General features: G+C 29.1%; 1 protein-coding gene across 1 annotated transcript in view; it reads right to left on the bottom strand.

Annotated features, from left to right (window-relative positions):
• Window positions 1-5,279: 5,279 nt before the first annotated feature.
• Window positions 5,280-19,431, bottom strand: part of LOC107439832 (1-phosphatidylinositol 4,5-bisphosphate phosphodiesterase epsilon-1) — a 232,922-nt gene continuing 218,770 nt past the window's right edge. The window contains exons 43-47 of the mRNA XM_087155060.1: window positions 15,288-15,338; window positions 15,076-15,216; window positions 13,691-13,852; window positions 11,065-11,128; window positions 5,280-5,645 (exon numbers count right to left, since the gene is read on the bottom strand). Coding sequence (XP_087011186.1) covers window positions 5,533-5,645; window positions 11,065-11,128; window positions 13,691-13,852; window positions 15,076-15,216; window positions 15,288-15,338 — 531 coding nt within the window. The 3' untranslated portion in view covers window positions 5,280-5,532. The remainder of the gene's footprint in view (window positions 5,646-11,064; window positions 11,129-13,690; window positions 13,853-15,075; window positions 15,217-15,287; window positions 15,339-19,431) is intronic.

The raw sequence follows: 19,431 nt of genomic DNA, 5'->3' as shown, positions 1-19,431 counted from the left end.
GAGTCATATAATAAACTCCCACTATTGTTCGTTAAATAACAAACAATAATAATTTTAATATAAAACATACAAATATATACATTTGCGAACGTTTCTTTTTCCTTATTTCTTATAATGTGAGTCAGCAAATATTCATCTGTAACTAATTTAAGATGATCGATCCATATTGTAACTATAGTAGCCATATTGTAATTGTAACTACAGTGAAACAACTTTATTTTAATTGGTTCAGAGTGTTGAACCAATTACAATACAGTTGGTTTTTAAATAGTTGTTTCTTGTCATATTAGGCCATTTCTCAGATTTTTATATTACGTTTGAGAAAAACACCAGAAATTTTGATTGATTCCCTTCTGGGAAGCAAATTTTTGGGCATATTTTTTAATTACTTTTTGTCATTTGAAAGTGAGAATAATATGTAAATATTAACATTTTCTGTTTATTTAACGTTGTTTTTTACAGAGCTTAATATTTTTTGTTAAAGCAATCGCTTTTATTTACAGTTTAACAGCTTTATTTGTACATAGTTAATGTTTAACCTACCTTTTTTTACAGTGTCATGATTTAAACCTTATATGTAAAAATAGTAAATTACAATTGTTTGAATGTATGTAAACTGAGTGTTAACAAATTTTAAGCAAGTGCTTGAGTCAAACAAAAGTTTTAAAATGACAATATTTTCGAACACATTCCAAAGTTAACAAAGAAGCAAATATGAAGTGATGAAAACAAGCAGTAAAAATTCAATGTACATTGTCATGATTAGTACATTGTACATTGTCATGAATGTACATTGTCATCTTAAGCTGGTAAACGATGCGATAACGATACTCATAAGGGCTAAAATTGATGTAAAAATAGCAACCCAAAAAATCAAAAGTTTTAATAAAAATTATTATAATTATTATTATTTTGCTTTTAAAGTGCAAATTTTTTATTTTTGCAACTAATTTATTCACACTTTAAATCGTGCATATTTCAGTGTACTATAGTTAAAGTTCTATTTCTGAAATATAATAGAATTGCTGGTGTTTTGAGGGTTTTGATACTTCAAACAGAATCTGCAACTATTTCAAAATGAAAAAACTACCAATAAATTAAAACATAACTAAACTAAAAATTTCTCCTTCAAAATTGAGAATGCTATTGTTTAAGTATTTAAATGCAAGATGAAATTTTTGTTTAAGTTATAAAATGCATAAAATTATTTATTATGATTATTAATGAAATATTATGATAAACTTACCTTTAAAACGCTAAAGGTATTAAAATATACGGACCAAAGTTTTTCAGAAATCTAAAAGCCAAGAGAATTAATTAATTTTCTACTTTTTGAGTAAATAACAAAACAGCTGTTTAAATAACTAGGATTGTTAGTTAATATTCTATATTTTAGTTATTTTTTCTGAAAATCGATGTAAATAGCCGTTGGTTATTTGTTTTATAATAATTCTTTCATAAGCCTGCATGCTTTATGAAAGATGTCGGAAAGTTTAAAAAATAAATGGAAGACAATTTTTTTTTCTTATTGCAAAAGTGCGTTTTGATTTATGTAATTTCACTTAAATAGTTTTATAACTTTAAAATAAGAATTAAAAACTTTGTAATAAGAATAAGGATTATTTCTTAAAGTTACTATATAGCATAAATATTTTTCAATAATTATCATTATAGCTTATTTTCTCTGTCCACAGTAGAATATAACTATATCAAGTAGAATATAACTATATCAGTAGAATATAACTATATAATCAAAATATGTTAGAGACTTGGAAACTCAAATATTTCCTTTTTAATTTAATATACAGTTCTCCCACAGAGACACATAATTCATTTTCTCTCGGTAAGGAATTATGCTCTTCAAGTTTACGTGATTTTCCCACTCTCTACACTTTTCTCCTCTTCGTTACCATGGCATCCCCAAATCTTGGTGATTTTTAATATATTTCCACTTCGAACTGAAACGTTCTGCCGTGGAGAAATAAAATGATTTTCCGTTACCATCGAAACGGAGAGGGGAAAAGTGTGGAGTGTGGGAAAATTGTGCAACCTTGAGACACTATTCTATTTACAAAGAGTATAAGACATGTGTAGTGGCATGTAGATGTGGATTACAAGGGAGAATTCCTCGATTAGATGTTCTTAAAATGAGGACTGTAATCACTTGAAGGATAAAAAAATACCCTATTTCACTAGAAGAAGAAGACTATATATAATTCTCAAAAAATCTTAATCTATATTTTATGTAAATGAAAATTAATGTATGGTAAAAAAGAATAATGTACGATAAAGTGTTTGTATTATCTTTCGTATGTAGAAAGAATATTGGTAGAATTTAAGCATCCTAATATCTGATAAGTAAATTTGCTTAAAAATAATATCATAATGTCCATAAAATATTTTTCCTCCTACAAGCAAATTCATTTTTATAATTAAATATTTTAAACTAAACTACTTGTTTTAAAATAATATCATGTCTATAAAATGTTTTTCTTCTCCTAAATAAATATTAGTTGATTTAAAGTTTTTTAAGTTTAATATTAGTTGATTTAAGATTTAAAATCATCGTTAGATGGCCACCGAATGCTTTGGACAGTGTTTATGAGAAAACGTAATTTAAGTATTTGTATAGAACTGAGAAACTGCAACATCTATTAAATGATATTGCTTTATATAATTGTGTATTGAGACACAAAACTTTTTAAATATATAAAATTTTATTCGGAATATTTTGATGATTATTTCATTGAAATTTTTCTTCATGCCACAAATACAATATTTAACATTCAAATCTCAAGAATTTATTCTTGAGAAGTTTTATTCACAATTAAAAAAGTATACATTTGCACCCACAACAACAAGATGCTTAATATTTAAAACATATTTATTAATAAGTTTGTAGTAAACAACTTATTTTCTTTACAACAAATTCACCAAACTGTGTTTAAAAGTAAATAAACTTATATAAAGTGAAATATTTTAAAATCACTTTTTAAATTGATGCTTATTTTTCATTTACTCACAACATTAATAGTTATATTTGTTTTTTTTTAAAAATTCATGCAATTTAAATGAAAGATTATGTGCAAATTTTTTAAAAAAATTGTGTGATTTACAATTGTTTTAATAATTTCTTGTTTTATATGCAGATGTTTTCAGAATCAATTAAAATCTATAAACTTTACTCCTACAGTATAAAATTAAAAATTATGTCACTGAATAAATAAGAGAAACTATAAATCATTGTAAATATTTTTGAAAAAAAATATATAATAACATATAAAAAATATATAAAAATATATAAAATTGTAAATCATTGAATTGATGTTCATTTTTAAAAATATATTTTTGGGCATTATTAAAAATTTTATTTACTATAAATTTATGCGTATTTTTAGGGAAAGAGGTAAAGCAATAATATTTCTCTTGACATTGAAAACATATGATAAAATTTACGCAAGTTATTTATAAAAATCAGATATGAAATAAATTTATTTTTATTTTGTAAAAAAATGCTCAAAAATGTAATTTGGCACAATTTAATACTTTTGTGGTAATGAATTTTATATGACAAAATAATTTATCGACAATGCATTAAAAGTTCAAATTCGTTATTTATATCTGTTATAACGCCTCTTTTTTTATTAATATTTTTGGTTTTTATTTTTAAATTAATTATTTTTTCTCACATGCAAGTAGAAACATTTTGTTACTAAAAATAATTTGTGAAAAAAGTCAACGTTTTAAATTAAATTATATAATAATGTCTTAAAAATAACTGGTATAACTCATTTGAATTGTTTTACTGTTTGTGAGCTGAATGTATTTTTTACCAGGAATAATTTTAGTTTTTTATAAATTGATTAATTATTTAATTAATAAATTGATTAATTATTTAATTAATAAATTAATTAATTATTTAAATAATCTTTAATTAATAATCAATTTATGAGGTATAAACAGTTAAATTTCAATGAAAAATTTGCAAAAAAAGGAACTGAAGGAAAGTTTTTAAATATTCTCCCATTTGCAGTTTTTAAGCACTAAATACACAAGGTGTTCTTAAATGACCACTCTTGATATAGACTTTAGAATCAAAAATAAAATATCAGGTCACAAATTAATATTTAAGTCAAGAAAAAAAACGTTGCTGACATGTGTAGAATTATTATTAAAGAATGTGGGCTACAAAACATTAAAACCTTTTCGATTGCTTTCTTAATCAAATAGGCTTTAATATTTTGTAGTCCCGGTTCCCTCAACAGCGACATTAAATAAGGTCGTTGAATTTCCATCACTTAAATATTAATTCGTAATGTATATACATTTTTACATATGTTTTTTGACAAGGATTCTAAAAGGTAGTCATTTGGGAACAGCCTGTTTTTAAAATAGTCAGTTCCATTATTGTTTGTAAACTACCGTCTCAAGTCTTTCATGCATTAAATAAATTATATTACGAGATCTAAAGTATTTCCTTAATTAATAGAGGATATTAAGCTTATATAAACAATATTATTTACACACACAACATTATTTTCAGAGTTAAATATATGTATTGTAAGAATATATATCCAGTACACACTACAGAACTTCATTCTTAACAATAACTTTTTTCTTGATTTAACCCTCGAAGAAATATAAAAGTTAAATACAAGTGATCACAATTACAAGTTGGAAATTTCGGACGATTTTTTAAAATCACATCTTAAAAACAAATATTTATTTATGAACTTTTGTTTTAAGTTGTAACTGAAAATATGTAAATAATTATCACTTAATTTATAATTTACTAAATTGTTTACTCATATCTGCCTTATAATCAATGTCTCGTGGTTTATTCCCTTCTTACAGAATTATAAAATTAAAATCCTTTGATTGCAGGACTTGGGACAACAAAATATTAAGTCGCGCAATATTAAGTTTTCTTTAAAGAGTGTTTCAATGAGGAAAAAAATTCAATGTTGCAAACAAGATGTTTCGGTGTATTATGCTGCCATCTGGAGGAAATTCAGGAAAATCAATTTAATGTTGCAAATAAGATGTTTCGGTGTATTGTGCTGCCATCTGGTGGAAATACCAGAATATCAAAACGTACTTATCTGAAAACAATATTAAGGAAAATGGCGCATTTGAAAAGGTGTCGTTATTGTCCCCAAGTCTTTCAATTCTGTTATGAAAAAAGGCTTAAAAATGTTTCAAACTTTGAAATGACGAATTTATAAAGATGAAAAAATTATTTTAACAAAATGTACACTTAAATATAAAATTGTTTTACATTTTTGATATGTTAATTTTTAGATTTCCCTTTTAGGACAGCTTATGAAATATACTTTCTATTTAAAGATTCTCCTTTGGAGACTTAAAAGTACAAAAAATTCTGTTGTTACATGTATAAACTTTGTGTTTTACTATGATTACTATACTTTGTCTGTGATATTTTATAAAATAAATAGGTGGTGCGTTGTTTCTACAAGTTTCTGTGGAAGAAGCTGTGCTATTTTGTGCTCATAGGAACATTCACTTTTTATGTCATCTCCAAGTTTTAAGTTTTTTTAACGAAAATCTTTTCACACTTTCTCTATAATCATCCTCTCCTTCACTGTGTACTTGTCTCCAAGAAGAGTGGAATCCACTACTTGATGCTAAAATAAATTATAGAAAATAAAATTATTTTTTACCTTTACTTACAAATATGTTTAATCAGAACCCAGCTAAAAATAAACTGCAGAAAATCTAGAAAGAAAAAAAGCAATTCGAATACATTGGTGATTTGGCCAATTCCGCTACAGAAGTGGAAACACTACAAAATTACTGCAGTTTGTAAACTGCAGTAGTTTTGTAGAAGTACCAACCTCAAACTTTTTACAGTAAATGTACAGAAATGTCAGTATTTAGTGGTACCACCCATCGTATCGGAAAAACTGTAGTTTTTGTTTCGAAATTTGATCTATTTTCATGATCAGATGTATAAATTAGGGAGTATAACACTCGTGAAACGTTTATGTTGTGAATATGTCACCACATTGAATCCTGGGTTTCGAACTCCCAACCTGTCTGACGTGAGATTGACTGATTATCCCTCTCACAAGTAAGGAACTAAATGCCGTCTTGGCACGGATAAAGTTTTTGTTGGTTTAATCATATTAGGTGAAAACACAGTTAATAAATTTTCTCAGAGTTTGAATAGCGTCATTTTATGGTAATCTAAACGGTACACTGTAGAATAACAATTAAATGAATTATTATTTAACCCTTTTTTGCCAAAAATTCCTAACAATGTAGATTTGAGTATCTTTCTCCCTAAGTTTAATTCTCTTTTAAGTTTAATTTTTAAAAGCAAGAAGCTCTAAACGAGTTTTTAAAGTAAGCAGTTCTATAACTCTTATGTTCATTTAGGTTGAATTGAAAATACTATGAGTTATTTTTTTTAAACAAAATTATTTGTTTAATTTAAAAAGCTTTATTTTCAAGTAATAAAGAAGGCATATTGTTTTAAATTAATTTAAGACAAATCAAGATTAATCAAGAACAGACTGAAATTAATAAATTATTGAAGGAGAGGTTTGAAGCTGAAATCCAGTTTAAAATTCAATTTTGCAATCTCTTTAGATATAAATTTGTTTAAAATCCAAACGAAAAATTCGTTTTGATTAGATAAAATAAGTATAATTTTTGTTCGGCAATAATCCTAGTTTAGTAAGAATTCGAATAAAAAAAATTAACTAATTAACATTAACTACTTACCTTTACTTTGATATTGTTTTTACCATAAACTTTGGGCAAAATCAGCTTTATTAAGTCAAAAATAAATAATGAAAATTAATGAAAATAAAATTAGTAATAAAATTACTAAAATACAGAAATATTTAAATACTTAATTTTAGACATATTTTAAACTAATTGAATTGTGTCAAAAGTTTACTTAAAAGTTTTCGACGCCTTCTGAACTATCAATAATTACCATTAAATCAAGTATGTATTTTATGAATTTTTCTTTTATGAATATAGACAGTGTACGTTATCTCCGTTATTAATATATATGTTCAGAATTATTAACTCAATATAAGATATTAATATATTATAAAAAAAGACGTAAAGATTATAAAAAGTTGATTTACTAACGAGGAAAGCAAGATTGAAGACATCAAACTCTTTCAATTTTACAACAATACAAAGTAACTGTAGTTTTTCTGCAGATTCATCAAAAAATATTCTTCTGAAACATTGTCTGCATAATTACTTCAAATTTACTGCAGAACAACTACGAATTTAATGTTTCAGTTTTTTTTAAATTTATGATATTAAAGTGACTTCACTTAAAGTACAGTAATTTTGTAGACAGTAGCTAAAAGTTTTTTGGAAATAAATTACTGATAGTTTACTTCACATTAGCTTCAAAATAACTGCAGTGTTTTTGCAGTTAAGATTGCACTACAGAAAATCTGCAGCTGAATCTAGAAAAACTACTTCAGTTCTGTAGAAAAACTGCAGTGTATTCTTAGGTTAGAAATTGATAAATCAATTTATACTGTCAATTAATAACCAGTCTATTTCAATAAATACAATATCAAAAGTAATGTCAACAGTAGTTAACTCATTGACGCAGATGGTACGCCGATGTTCCTTTTATACATTTTATTTTCTGACTCTCTAATTACAAGCAAAAATATATTTTAGTACTTTTTAATTATAAAAATAGTGCAATAGTTACTAAAAACATCTATTTAGATTATTGGAATCCATATTTATACTAAAATATAAAGAACAATAGTTTGAAAATGTTTTATTTTTCATTCATATTGAAAAATCTGTCAATAATTGATTTTGAAAATTAAAAAAAAATTAACAATGAATAACAGTTCTTTTAAATATAAATAACTTCAAATTTGAAAAAAAATTTTTTTTTAGAAGATTTTACCTTCAACACAGAAAAAGACATGTCGTATTTCATAACAATAAATTATTAAATAGCTAAATATAATAATTTTTAAATTTATTTTGACCTAAATTAATTCAAAATAATGAAAATATGTTTAATAAAAAATCTGCGTCAAAGGCTTATGTTCAGTTTCCCTTTGCGTTTGATAACTAAATTTGTTGCTGTTCGGGCCGATCACTGGATACGAGAAAAATCACCTAATTTAAATGTGAATTTCAGAATTCCTATTTAATGAATAATAATAGCCATAATACACTGTAAAAAAAACTCGGTAAATCTTTTTTACCAGTATTTGGTGCAAAGTTTCTCATTATCCAAAAGTTTAATTAAATGAAAGATCATTTTATTCCAGTTACACCATAAATTGTGAAGTATGATCGAGGAATACTTCCACGCTGCAACTGACTGCACCAAAATTTGGTAAAAGGCACAAAACTGACGGTGACTGTAAACTGAACGATATATGTTTACGGCGCCTTGTTTTCTTTACAACTCGGATTCGGTGTATCGTGACGACTCATGCATGTTGTTTCAAGTATCAACTAATTTCGATAGGCAAATGTTTTATTTGCATTAATTAAACTTCATTTCTTTTAAGTTACTTCTTTAAATTTAGTTGGTTGCATAAAATGGTTAGAGGTATGTGATGCCACAATTGGCATTACATATTTATTTTCTATCTTTTAAAATATCTTTCATTACTTAAGCTTTCTTTTATTAATAGAATTACATTTAAAATAAATCAAAGACTTATCCTTTTAAAAACGAACATGAACATATAATATATATCCTTCTCTTATAGATCAATGTAACGGATACTTTTTATTTCATTACTAATGCAGACTTATTAATTCACTGTCGCCTCTAATCAAAACAAAAATCTATTTATAACTTTTTAATTCTAATTTCTAACCGCAAAAATGTTTCAGTTGCATGGTTGTAATAATTCTCATAAATTTGTTGGCGACTCGTGATCGCCAAGGTATTATTTCAGCCCCAATATTGATATGCTGGTTGGCTTTGTTTTGGCTATATTTTGTTAATTCGCCAATTTTGGATCTCCTACCCATGCTTCGGTGTCCGTTGGGAACAAATTACACGTACTTTTTTAATTTGGCTCTTAATTAGGCAGGTCGTGGGGATTTGTCTCCCATGGCCTGTCCTATTTTAATATTGTTATGCAAAACTTATTCAACTGAAATTCCTTTGAATATTATTTATATCTTGTATCTCGAGCTCTGCAACTATATGAAATAAAAGCTTTTTATTAATTCTGATCCGGTTCAACTGTTAATTTTCATCATCTTCTGTTTTCTTCACAATCTTCAATTTGTTAATATTCCTCAACTGGCCCACTATACTGTACAAGCTTCCACCCACACCTTAATATTCCACCATCTCAACATATCTATGGCACCCTGAACCTACCTTCACCATAAGGTATATCATAAAATAACCTACTTACGATAAATAATTTTGTTAGGGTAAATAGCAACCTTGGCATTTGAGATCTTTTAAAACTCCTAATTATGGTGCAATCTTCCCCCGCTTTTATAAAAGAAAGAATAAAAATCGGTGTTTTGTTTGTTCAAAACACCTACTTTTGGTGCAACCTTCTATTGATATTTGAAGTTGTAAAAATACCAAAATTTGGTAAAAATGAGCTCCATTTATGCAGCCAGCCAATGAATACCGATTTATGGTGCAACGTGGCTCGGAATTTTCAACAGTGTAGGATATAATTACCAAAGCTCCTTCATTGTCTTAGCTGTATGTGATCTAGTGTTGTTGGGCAACAGAATAACTCCACAAGAATATTTACAGGGTCGTTTCGATTAAATTGCTCTGTTGGCATTTTCAAATACCCCCAATCATTGACTCTATACTCTGCTCAACAAGAAATGACAATGAAATTAAGCAAAGTAAATATTATCTTTAGCTGGCTGATTGGTGCTAAGATCATGACAAATAGCACTAATTTGAATAATAATCAATATGAAAAGAATCCCTCCCCGACTAAGCGAGAAAGCGGCAGAATATTGGCGATAAACAGCAAATCTTTTCGATTGCTTACGCTATCAGTTCTCGATGAACAGAATATAGCTCCTGGCCTTTTGTAAACAGTGCCTCCCTTACATTTTTCACAAACGTTCCCTTGTCTTCTGAATTGAGTTCAAAATTACAAGTCTGCGGAGTTGAACACTAGTAGCCGTAAACCGAAATTGGGTCGACTGTTTAACGACGGTTTTAAAATAAAGTAAAAATAGATCACTTTTTATATCATTGTTTTGAAAAAAATTGCTTCAGAAGGTATTTATTGTGAAAATAAAGTTTTATTTGCTATTTTCTACTGACTCGTTTTTGCCAAATCATCCTTTCAAGACAAGGGGTATTTCAATTAAAACGGTAATTAGTGGCGAATACGAATGATTTATAATGTTTAAATTGTCTTATTTTGGGCTTATTTTGTATATATTTAAACTCGATTTTGTTTTTTAACCTCTTGAGGGCGTGAAAGGGTTTGCGATTTGCTTAGTTTTATTAACAAGGGGGATGGAGTGTTGTATGCAATGCCTTGATAAATTCTACTTGTTTTCAGTCTTTTAAATGCAGAAAAAGAAAGAAAAAAAGGATTTGGAAGAAATCAAACTCGTAAGAAGTTGAAATTGAAATTTAAAAGAAGTGGGAAACGAAAAGTCTAAAAAAATTTATTTTTAATGTGCTTCAAAATAATTTGAGATGAATTAAATCGTAAATTTTGTTTTAGGTAAATTTACATCATTTATTCGAGTTACTTACTAACAAATGAGGTATCCAAAGTTGTTAAAAAACAGTTAGAAAAAAAGTTTTGTCTAGGGTCAGGAAGAAAATCGCTTTAAATAATTTTTTTTTGTATCAACCAGTTACTTTTTTAAAACAGAAATATAAATAACATTTTAAGCCTGAAATAAAAAGTAACAGAACCATTTCACTAATAATTGATATTTTTAATAAACAATTTGGAGATATATGTGAGATTCAGTTATATGCATACAAACTGCAGTTTCAGATTTTTAAATTAAAAATTAGTGCTGATTTTTATTTCCAATAATTAAAAATAACAGTTAAGAAAATTGTCTTACCTCTTTCTGAATGTCTGAATTTGCTGAAAGCAGATTTCTTTTTAACGATTTTATCGTGTTTTAGCTAAAAACAAAATTTATTCATCATGAGAAAGAAGAACTTCTGAGTAAAAGATATAATAATATCTTTTATAATTATTAATAATATATATAATGTGTAAAAGTTATGATAACCTATCAAAAAGAATTTAATGCACACACTCTTAGAAATTTATCCGAAAATTACAGAACCAGTAGATCTTTTTTTATCCAATTAACTGCGAAGTTAAGAATATTTTTTACTTTTGCGGTTTTAAAACCATTTACAACTAGAATGGTTTTCAAAATTCTAAAAAGGAAATTTGACTGGACATGAAATTTAGACTTTTCGTTAGGTAATGACAATTTCCGTTGATCTTTTCGTTAGGTTATGGACACTAGAGTTATGTTTTGGTTGAGTAGTGCTTTGTCAAATGAGCTGTGGGATGTGGTTTAATTAGTTTATCTACTGGTAAAATCTATCGTGAGAGAGGGAAAATACTGGACTTTTCGTGTTAAACAGTTTACAGAGATCTCGAAAAGAATATAAATGCCTGAAATCTATTTTAGTATACCAGATACCGATGTTTCACACAGAGTACATAGTTCCTTTTTATCCGGTACGACAATAATACGGTACCTCCTAATCCGGTTTCAACGCTAAAACTGGTCGCTCTTTTCAATGAGGATATGCGCCATTTGTTGGCAAATTTTGTAACTAATTTACAAAATTTTTGTATCAATATTGACAGATTTTGTAAATCTAATGCCATTTATTTTATTCCTCAATCAGCCTTTCTAATTTTAAAATCAGATGTTTCATTTCTCTGCTGGACTGTAAATTCGATACTGGGCAATATTTGCCGGAAAAGTCGGCTTGCTTAAAAAAATATGATTATTACTTTTTCCTTAACGATAAAAAGTTTAAATATATCGTTTACAGTTCACTATTAGAAGAAATTACCGCTATTAGTATATTTTGTTAAAAAAAACTTTTTAAAAATAATGTCAAAAATGCGAAAACTACTATTTCAGCTTTGAAAATAGGAAAAAGCTATCAAAATCCCTAATGACATAGGGAGGGCTGAAAATATCAAAACTTGTTTGATTGCTGAAGATAAGAAGGAGACGTAAAGGGGTCTCGTTTAAAAAAAGATTATTAAAATTTAGATTCTTTTAGAAATATCAATAAATATCTATAAGTAGGAACATATATATAAATAGATATTCTCGAGTTATAAAATTTTGAAAATTAATTATTTCTTACAGATTCAAAAATTTTAAATATATCTACTTCATTTTAATGGTTACCATCATTTTGCGCACAGCGCAAAATGCTTTAAAATGTTTAGAACTACCTGTTATTAAAACAACTTATTGAAATAAATTCATAGATATATTATGAAACTAAATATTTTTTTAAACTTTTTAAAATTATCAAACTTGACTTTTTTAAAACTAATCGTTTTATATAAATTAATTAATATTATAATATTACTCGAAATCGTAAAATTTACTTTAATCGAATAAATCCATCGTTGTAACTTAAGCATACACAAAATTTTAGGCTGTAGCTGCGATAGTCTGAAAAAAAAAACTGTACTCAGTGGCACGACAGCCCATAGAGGGCCAAGGCCTACTGTGCCCTTCTCAGTTTTCTTGACCTTGGGCTCTGGGGTGCAGGAGCAGATGTTCCGGTCAGGTGGTCAGCTGAACGCGGAACCCCCAGTGTTTAGTTGCCAAGCATGCTTGGTACTCATTTATCGACCCACTGAAGGGATGAAAGGCTGAGTCATCTTCGCCCGGCCCGAGGATCGAACCCAGGACCTGTGGCACGGGAGCGCGAAGCGCTACCACTCTGCCACCGGGTGTTGCCACCGGCGATAGTCTGATACTGTACAAATATCTTACACGAAAGCTCAAAATATTGATTTTAAGAAAAAAGAGTTTTGGCTAGTCGGACAGTGATTTAGAATAAAAATTAATAACTTTGTAAGTTTTTGAGGTATCAACAAAATTTTGGTGTCAAATTTGTATTTTTTGTTGAAAAATTTTGATTTAACCTTTTGCTTACGGCGCTGATCATGATTATGTCATTCTGGTCCACATATTGTAGCAGCCGTAAGGAAAAGGTTATAACACCCTCTTAAAAGGACGCCATATTGCGGAAGAAAATTTTCGTTTCTCCTTCATTATTAATTTAAAATTTAAAAGAATGATAAAGTAGGCAAACATAAAGGAAGTCATTGCTGAAGTAAATCAGAAGAAGTGACTTTATCAGCAGTAAATCAGCAGAGTAAGTCACAGTTTCAGTTACTGAAAAAAATACTTCAATATATTAAAATGCAAGCAAATTATTCGTAGAGAACTTCACCGATCTCCTAATAATTTATTTTCCTTTGTATATTTAATAATTTTCTTTTCAGTATTTGAAACTTCTTTTCAGTATTTGAAACTAAACTTCAAATTTTAAATTAGAAATAAAGGAGGAAAATTTTGTTCCGTTGTATGGCGTCCTTTTAAAAGATTATTGTAAAAGAGTTTTCTCACTATTCATTCGACATATTTTGATAGTGATTCTTGACACTTAAGAAGTAGAGATTATTACCTGTTCTTTTTCTTTCATATCAAACCATTCCTTGCTTTTCCATTTCTGTTGTACTAAGAATACATTCTCAGAATCTTCTAACACCCGTCCTTCTGACCCTGGCCGCACTTCAAGTAAAACAAATTCATTTGGATTCTCAATGCGTCTCGCTTTCATCAGAGCCTAGAAGAAAGAAATTAATTATTCCTCATCTAAGAATAACTTATACTAAAACACTATCTCTCATCTAAGAAACACTTACATTGAAACAATATTCCTCATCTAAGAAGAACTTACATTGAAACAATATTCCTCATCTAAGAATAACTTACACTAAAACACTATCTCTCATCTAAGAAACACTTACATTGAAAGACTATCCCTCATCTAAAAATATTTTTGATTGAAAGACTATCCCTCATCTAAGAATAACTTACAGTAACTTAAGTATTTAACTTAAGTATTAAGTTAAATACTAAGTAATAACTTAAGTTTTAAGCTAATTTTTATCTAAATCTGTAAAAAAATTTAACTTCTCCAGTATAGCATATGACTATGTTAAGGTCTAAGTATTTGATCATACCGTGATTATAGATTGTGTCAAGGGCAAAAATGGCATAATTTGCTTAGAAATGAACATCCATCAGTCTATGAATAGATAACAATTAGTGTTAATATATATTTTTCATAATTTTCAAGAGTATAATGTACACAAACGATATCACTTAAGTGACATTTTAGCAAAAAAGGAGGAAAAAATGGATTTATATTTTATTTTTAATAAAAACAACTTAAGATAAGTTTACAACAGATTTAGTTAATCTTTAAAAGTTTAGACAAAAAGCTTAAAAATATTTCATCTAATACATCATACCTAAAAAAATCTATTTTAAAAAATCTTCAACACGCTGAGCTCTTTCACCAAGAAAACTTAAAAAAAAAAAAAAAAAGAAAAAAAAACCCATAATTTAAGTGCCTTATACTTGAGGCATGGGAAACCTAATGAATTATTCTGGTTCTCAAACAGACAATTAATTTGAATATCTTAAAAACAGCTGAACTCATTTAATAGTCGCCAATTTAGCGAGATTTTTCCACCTAGATAGAAATTATCAAAATCAATGAATAATTCTCAATTTTTGAAAATTTCTACAAGTCCAGATACTATAATGTTAAAATAACTTCTTAAATATTGAAATGTTAGATAACAAACGATTTTAAGTTTTACAAAACTCTGGCTTTTTTTTTCAAACTGTCTTTTGGCGCTATTTTCAGAATAGTATAGTGGCTAAAAATAGGTTTAACTCGAAAAAAGCAAAATGTTCGTAAGAAAAGAGGCATACGAAAATAACTTAAATCGGGAGAATATTTTGTAAGCATTCTAAAGCTATCCACTAAACCTTTACCTGCGCTATAATATCCTGAGCCGTACTTGTAACAGGTGCTTTTAAAACAGCATAAGGTTGATCAGGAGCTACGTTGTAAATGCAAACTAAAAAAACTTCTTTACCATCTGTCCAGCCCTGAATTTCATTTCCACTAGATACCTAGAAACACAGAACTGTAACCAAAGCCAGAATAATGACTTCATATCAAAGAATGAAATATTACTACTCACCTTATGTATCGTTCCACAGAGAGTGCTCATCCATGCTCTAGTACTCGGATCCTAGGCGAATTACATTCACTTTACTTGTTAATCTCACAATAAAATATTGGGTTGTTTTTAATGCACATTTTTACAATTTTTCAAAAAAACTGAGCTCATTTTGCTGAATATAACAAAAACTGTGGTGCAATACCTATCTAACTTAGGTGTTGAATTCTGTGAATGAATGCTTTATTTTAAGTTAATACCGTATCCCGCATTCATACTCACTTTTAAGGGTGTAGTTATTATACTAATTGGAAAAATTTTGCACCAAAAATCATACGCATTTACTCCATTAATGAATTATTTTTTCCTATGTTAGTGAATTTATGGAAATCATTAGATCAGGGATGGGCAAACTTTTTTGGTCGAGGGGCCAAAAATCAAGGAAAAAAAAATGTTTGGTGGGCCAAGTAAAAACTTCAAAATTTAAGAAAAAAAGGTGATATGCAAGTTTTAATTTAAATATTTAGTGAGATGAAGGAAATTGCGATTTCATTTCTAAAAGTTCCTTGCATTAAGGTTGGAAGTGAGATATGCTTATTTTAAGGAACAAGGCTAACTGCTTTGCTGTTAGTCTACTTCTGAAATGATTTTTTCTAAGGTTCATAGTTGAAAACTCTTGCTCACATATATAAGATTAAGCAAACATGCACTGATTTTCTGAGCAAGAAATATTAAATTTCGGAAACTAGCTTTTGGTAATGATTTGTAAAACTTTGGAATAGTATTTAGAAACGACTGCTTCAGATGGTTCATTGTAGACCTCGCCTAAAGTTAAGCTGTCAAGATAAGGATAATTGCTTTCAGGTGCGTTAAAAAGCCCCCCTAGAACGGGCTTGGCTTAATACTCTCTTGGCATGATATAGTTTATTTCTCTTGGCGCTTTTCTTATAACAAGGTTACTATTTCTCCTGGTATGAAGAAGGATTTTTCCTGTCCGCAAGTGTATAATCGAAGTCTTAGTCATGAGAGGGAAAAAGTCTCAGCTATCAGAGGGAAAATTTTCTAAGAATGAAAGAAGCTTGACCTTGACTTACCACCATTTCATGAATAGCTTATCTTGTCTAGCGAAGTGAAATAGATTTATGTAGTGTTTCTGCAATTTTAAATAAACTATAAAATTTCAATTATCAGAACATTTTTTTTAAGCATTGGAAGTCGTTATTAACAATCGCATTAAATAAATATTTGAAATCTTTAAGAATTTTTTTAATTGTAGTTCAAATCTAATTTTTCATTGAGTACAATTATTACGTCAATTAAATTTAATGAAATCGATCATAATGTTATTACTACACTGGTTATCATAAATTAAGGAAAATTCACAAAAATCGCGATAACTCAAGAAATTACACATGGAATTTTATGAAACTTACCCACAATATACAACACATAGTAAGGTATTAAACAACATAAAAAGAAATTATCAGACATTAATAGTAGTATAGAAATTAGCACATGTATAAAATAAACAAATTGGAAGTATCGGTTTGCAATAGAAAAAGTACCTTTAATATGGAATATGATTGCCTCTAGAAGCAATACAGCACAAACAGCGATGTGTGATGCTTTCAATTATGCGGTCTATCAGTTCAATAGGAAGTGAGAGCCATTGCTCTTGTAAAGCAGTTGCAAGCGTGGCAAGGGTCTGAGGGGGCGGATTGATGGCAGATACACGCCTCCCTAGAGCATCCCAAACGTGCTCGATAGGATTCAAGTCCGGGGATCGAGCTGGCCACTCCATGCGAGTAATTGTTTCCTGTTGAAGATAATCATCAACAATGCGAGCTCTGTGTGGTCTTGCATTATCGTCCTGTAACAGGAAGCAATCACCAATTGCCCCGGCATATGGGCGCACATAAGCATCAAGGATGTTGTCTCGATAAACCTGAGCATTCACGGTTCCCCTTGGAAAGACATGGAGGTATGTGCGCCCTCCTAAGGATATGCCTCCCCAAACACAGACACTGCCTCTTCCGTATGCATCTCTTTCACGGATGTTTGATGGATGATAACGGGTCCCAGGTTCTCTCCATATCAAATAACGTCTACTGTCACTTTCTAGACTAAACCTGGACTCATCCGTAAAGAGAACAGGCCTCCATTGATCTGACGTCCAGTGGACATGTTGTCGGGCCCACTGCAAAGGGTCTCTCCTATGGCGTGATGTGAGCGGCACGCAAATGGCTGGTCGTCTCGCATACAGACCACCTTCGTGGAGCCTTCTGCGCACAGTTGACGTTGACACCAACCTTCCGGTGGCTGCAGCAAGAGAGGATCTAAGATGTGTCGGAGTAGCGGTTCTATTCCTGCGTGCACTTAATGTCAAATATCGGTCATCGGCACTGGTCGTAACAGTTGGCCGTCCTTGACTGAACCTCCTAGATGCCGAATCTGTGGTTTGAAATTGCCTCCAAAGTCTATGAACCACAGATGGACTCACATTTAGCCATCTGGCCACTTCTGATTGACTCTGCCCTGCCTCTAGTCTCCCGATGGCTCTCCATCGTAGTTCTTCAGGCAAATGATGCCTAGAGGTCATTATTACGAATTGGCTATCTCAGATTTTCAATGTCGCAATCACAGTAAAATTTGTGTGCTTTCTCTCAAACTTGGACTTTTATGCTCCAGGCAGATGACGTAAGCCGAGTGCAGCGCCACTAATTTGCATATTGCAATTTTACTCAGCTACTCTTAGTGGACAACATATGCAAATTTTGCACGGTTTGGCTTACTTTTGAAAGAGTTATCGCTATTTTTGTGATTTTTCCTTAATTTATGATAACCAGTGTATTATGATTAATAATTTTAAACCATAAAATTTATCGTCTGTATGAATGAGGTTTATGGAGGAATGACATATAAGAATTTAACATAATATAGTAACTGCACCGTAAAAACATAATTGGGTATACTATAGCCTACGTCACAGGTTGTGTTATTCCTACTAAATTTAACCCATGAACGGCATTTTCTGCGAGCCTAACTTCAAGCCCCAAATAAACAAACGAAGTGTTTGATCGTTTAAATAGCTGCTCGCCAGATTTTATTGCATTATAAAGAAAAGTAATTGATATTCGATTTTTGATTAATAACTGATTTATGTGGATAGTGGCATAGAATTTAGCATTGCGTCATGGTAAATGTTATCCCTACTAAGTGGAAGTAGTTGTCTTTTTTTATATTATACCCAATTAGAAATAATAAATTTTTTTCAAGATTTTATGGGATAATGATTGAAATTATTTCTATGTATTGATATTCAAGCCGTGATACAGACTTGCGAACTAAAGAACTAAATTAAATTCATGTTCAGTACTGAGGAATCATGTCAGAACTGAGAAATTATTCAATAGTCTTTAATGGTATTAACAAAATATTTTCACTACAATTTTATTTATTATTATTAAGCACAACATTGTTAAATGCGGTTTTATAATTCACTCTCTTTTTTTCCCAAACCCAAAGTTTCTTTCTTACTTTTTCAAAAATCTTGATCCTGAAGATTTTCTTTTTAAAACTTAATTGTTCTTTTTCGCAAATAAATTTTTCGACAATTTATTAGCTTTCAGAAAAATCACCTTTTACTAAAATAAATTAAATATAGTTAGTTGGTTTTTGTCATACGAAATGAAGGAATGTAAATCAATTTGATCAATCCAAAAAATTTTTAAAATTGAAATGAAATTATATTTTATACAAAAAGAAAAAAAAATGTACAGAAAACTTTTTTTACACATAGAATATCCCAATAAACAACGCCTGTAAACTACATTTTTAAAATTCTTTTAAAAGTAAAGTTGAACTTTTAGTTTTTATTAGATGTCACAAAATAACATTGAATCATGGAAAAATCTACTAAAAACTGGACCAATAATTTATGAGGTAGGAGACATTGAAAAAAGTTTGAATAGCAGAATTAAAAGAAAGTAGTTTAAATCCAATTATAATTATTTCTCAAGAAATACTTTAGTCGTGTTTAGGTCATGAAATTTCCCATACTTAAAAAAAATGTTTCAAAGCTTTCAAAAAACAGCAATGAATTACAAACGAAAACAAGTATTTTTGAGCCCCCTATGCCAAAAAATAAAGCAATTAATTTGAATGA

This window comes from Parasteatoda tepidariorum, chromosome 11 (assembly GCF_982258835.1).
Source record: "Parasteatoda tepidariorum strain Cologne lab strain chromosome 11, Ptep-v5.0, whole genome shotgun sequence".
Classification (NCBI taxonomy): Eukaryota; Metazoa; Arthropoda; class Arachnida; order Araneae; family Theridiidae; genus Parasteatoda; species Parasteatoda tepidariorum.
The sequence above is the reverse complement of the archived record's forward strand: the minus strand, read 5'-3'. Positions and strand labels throughout refer to the sequence as shown.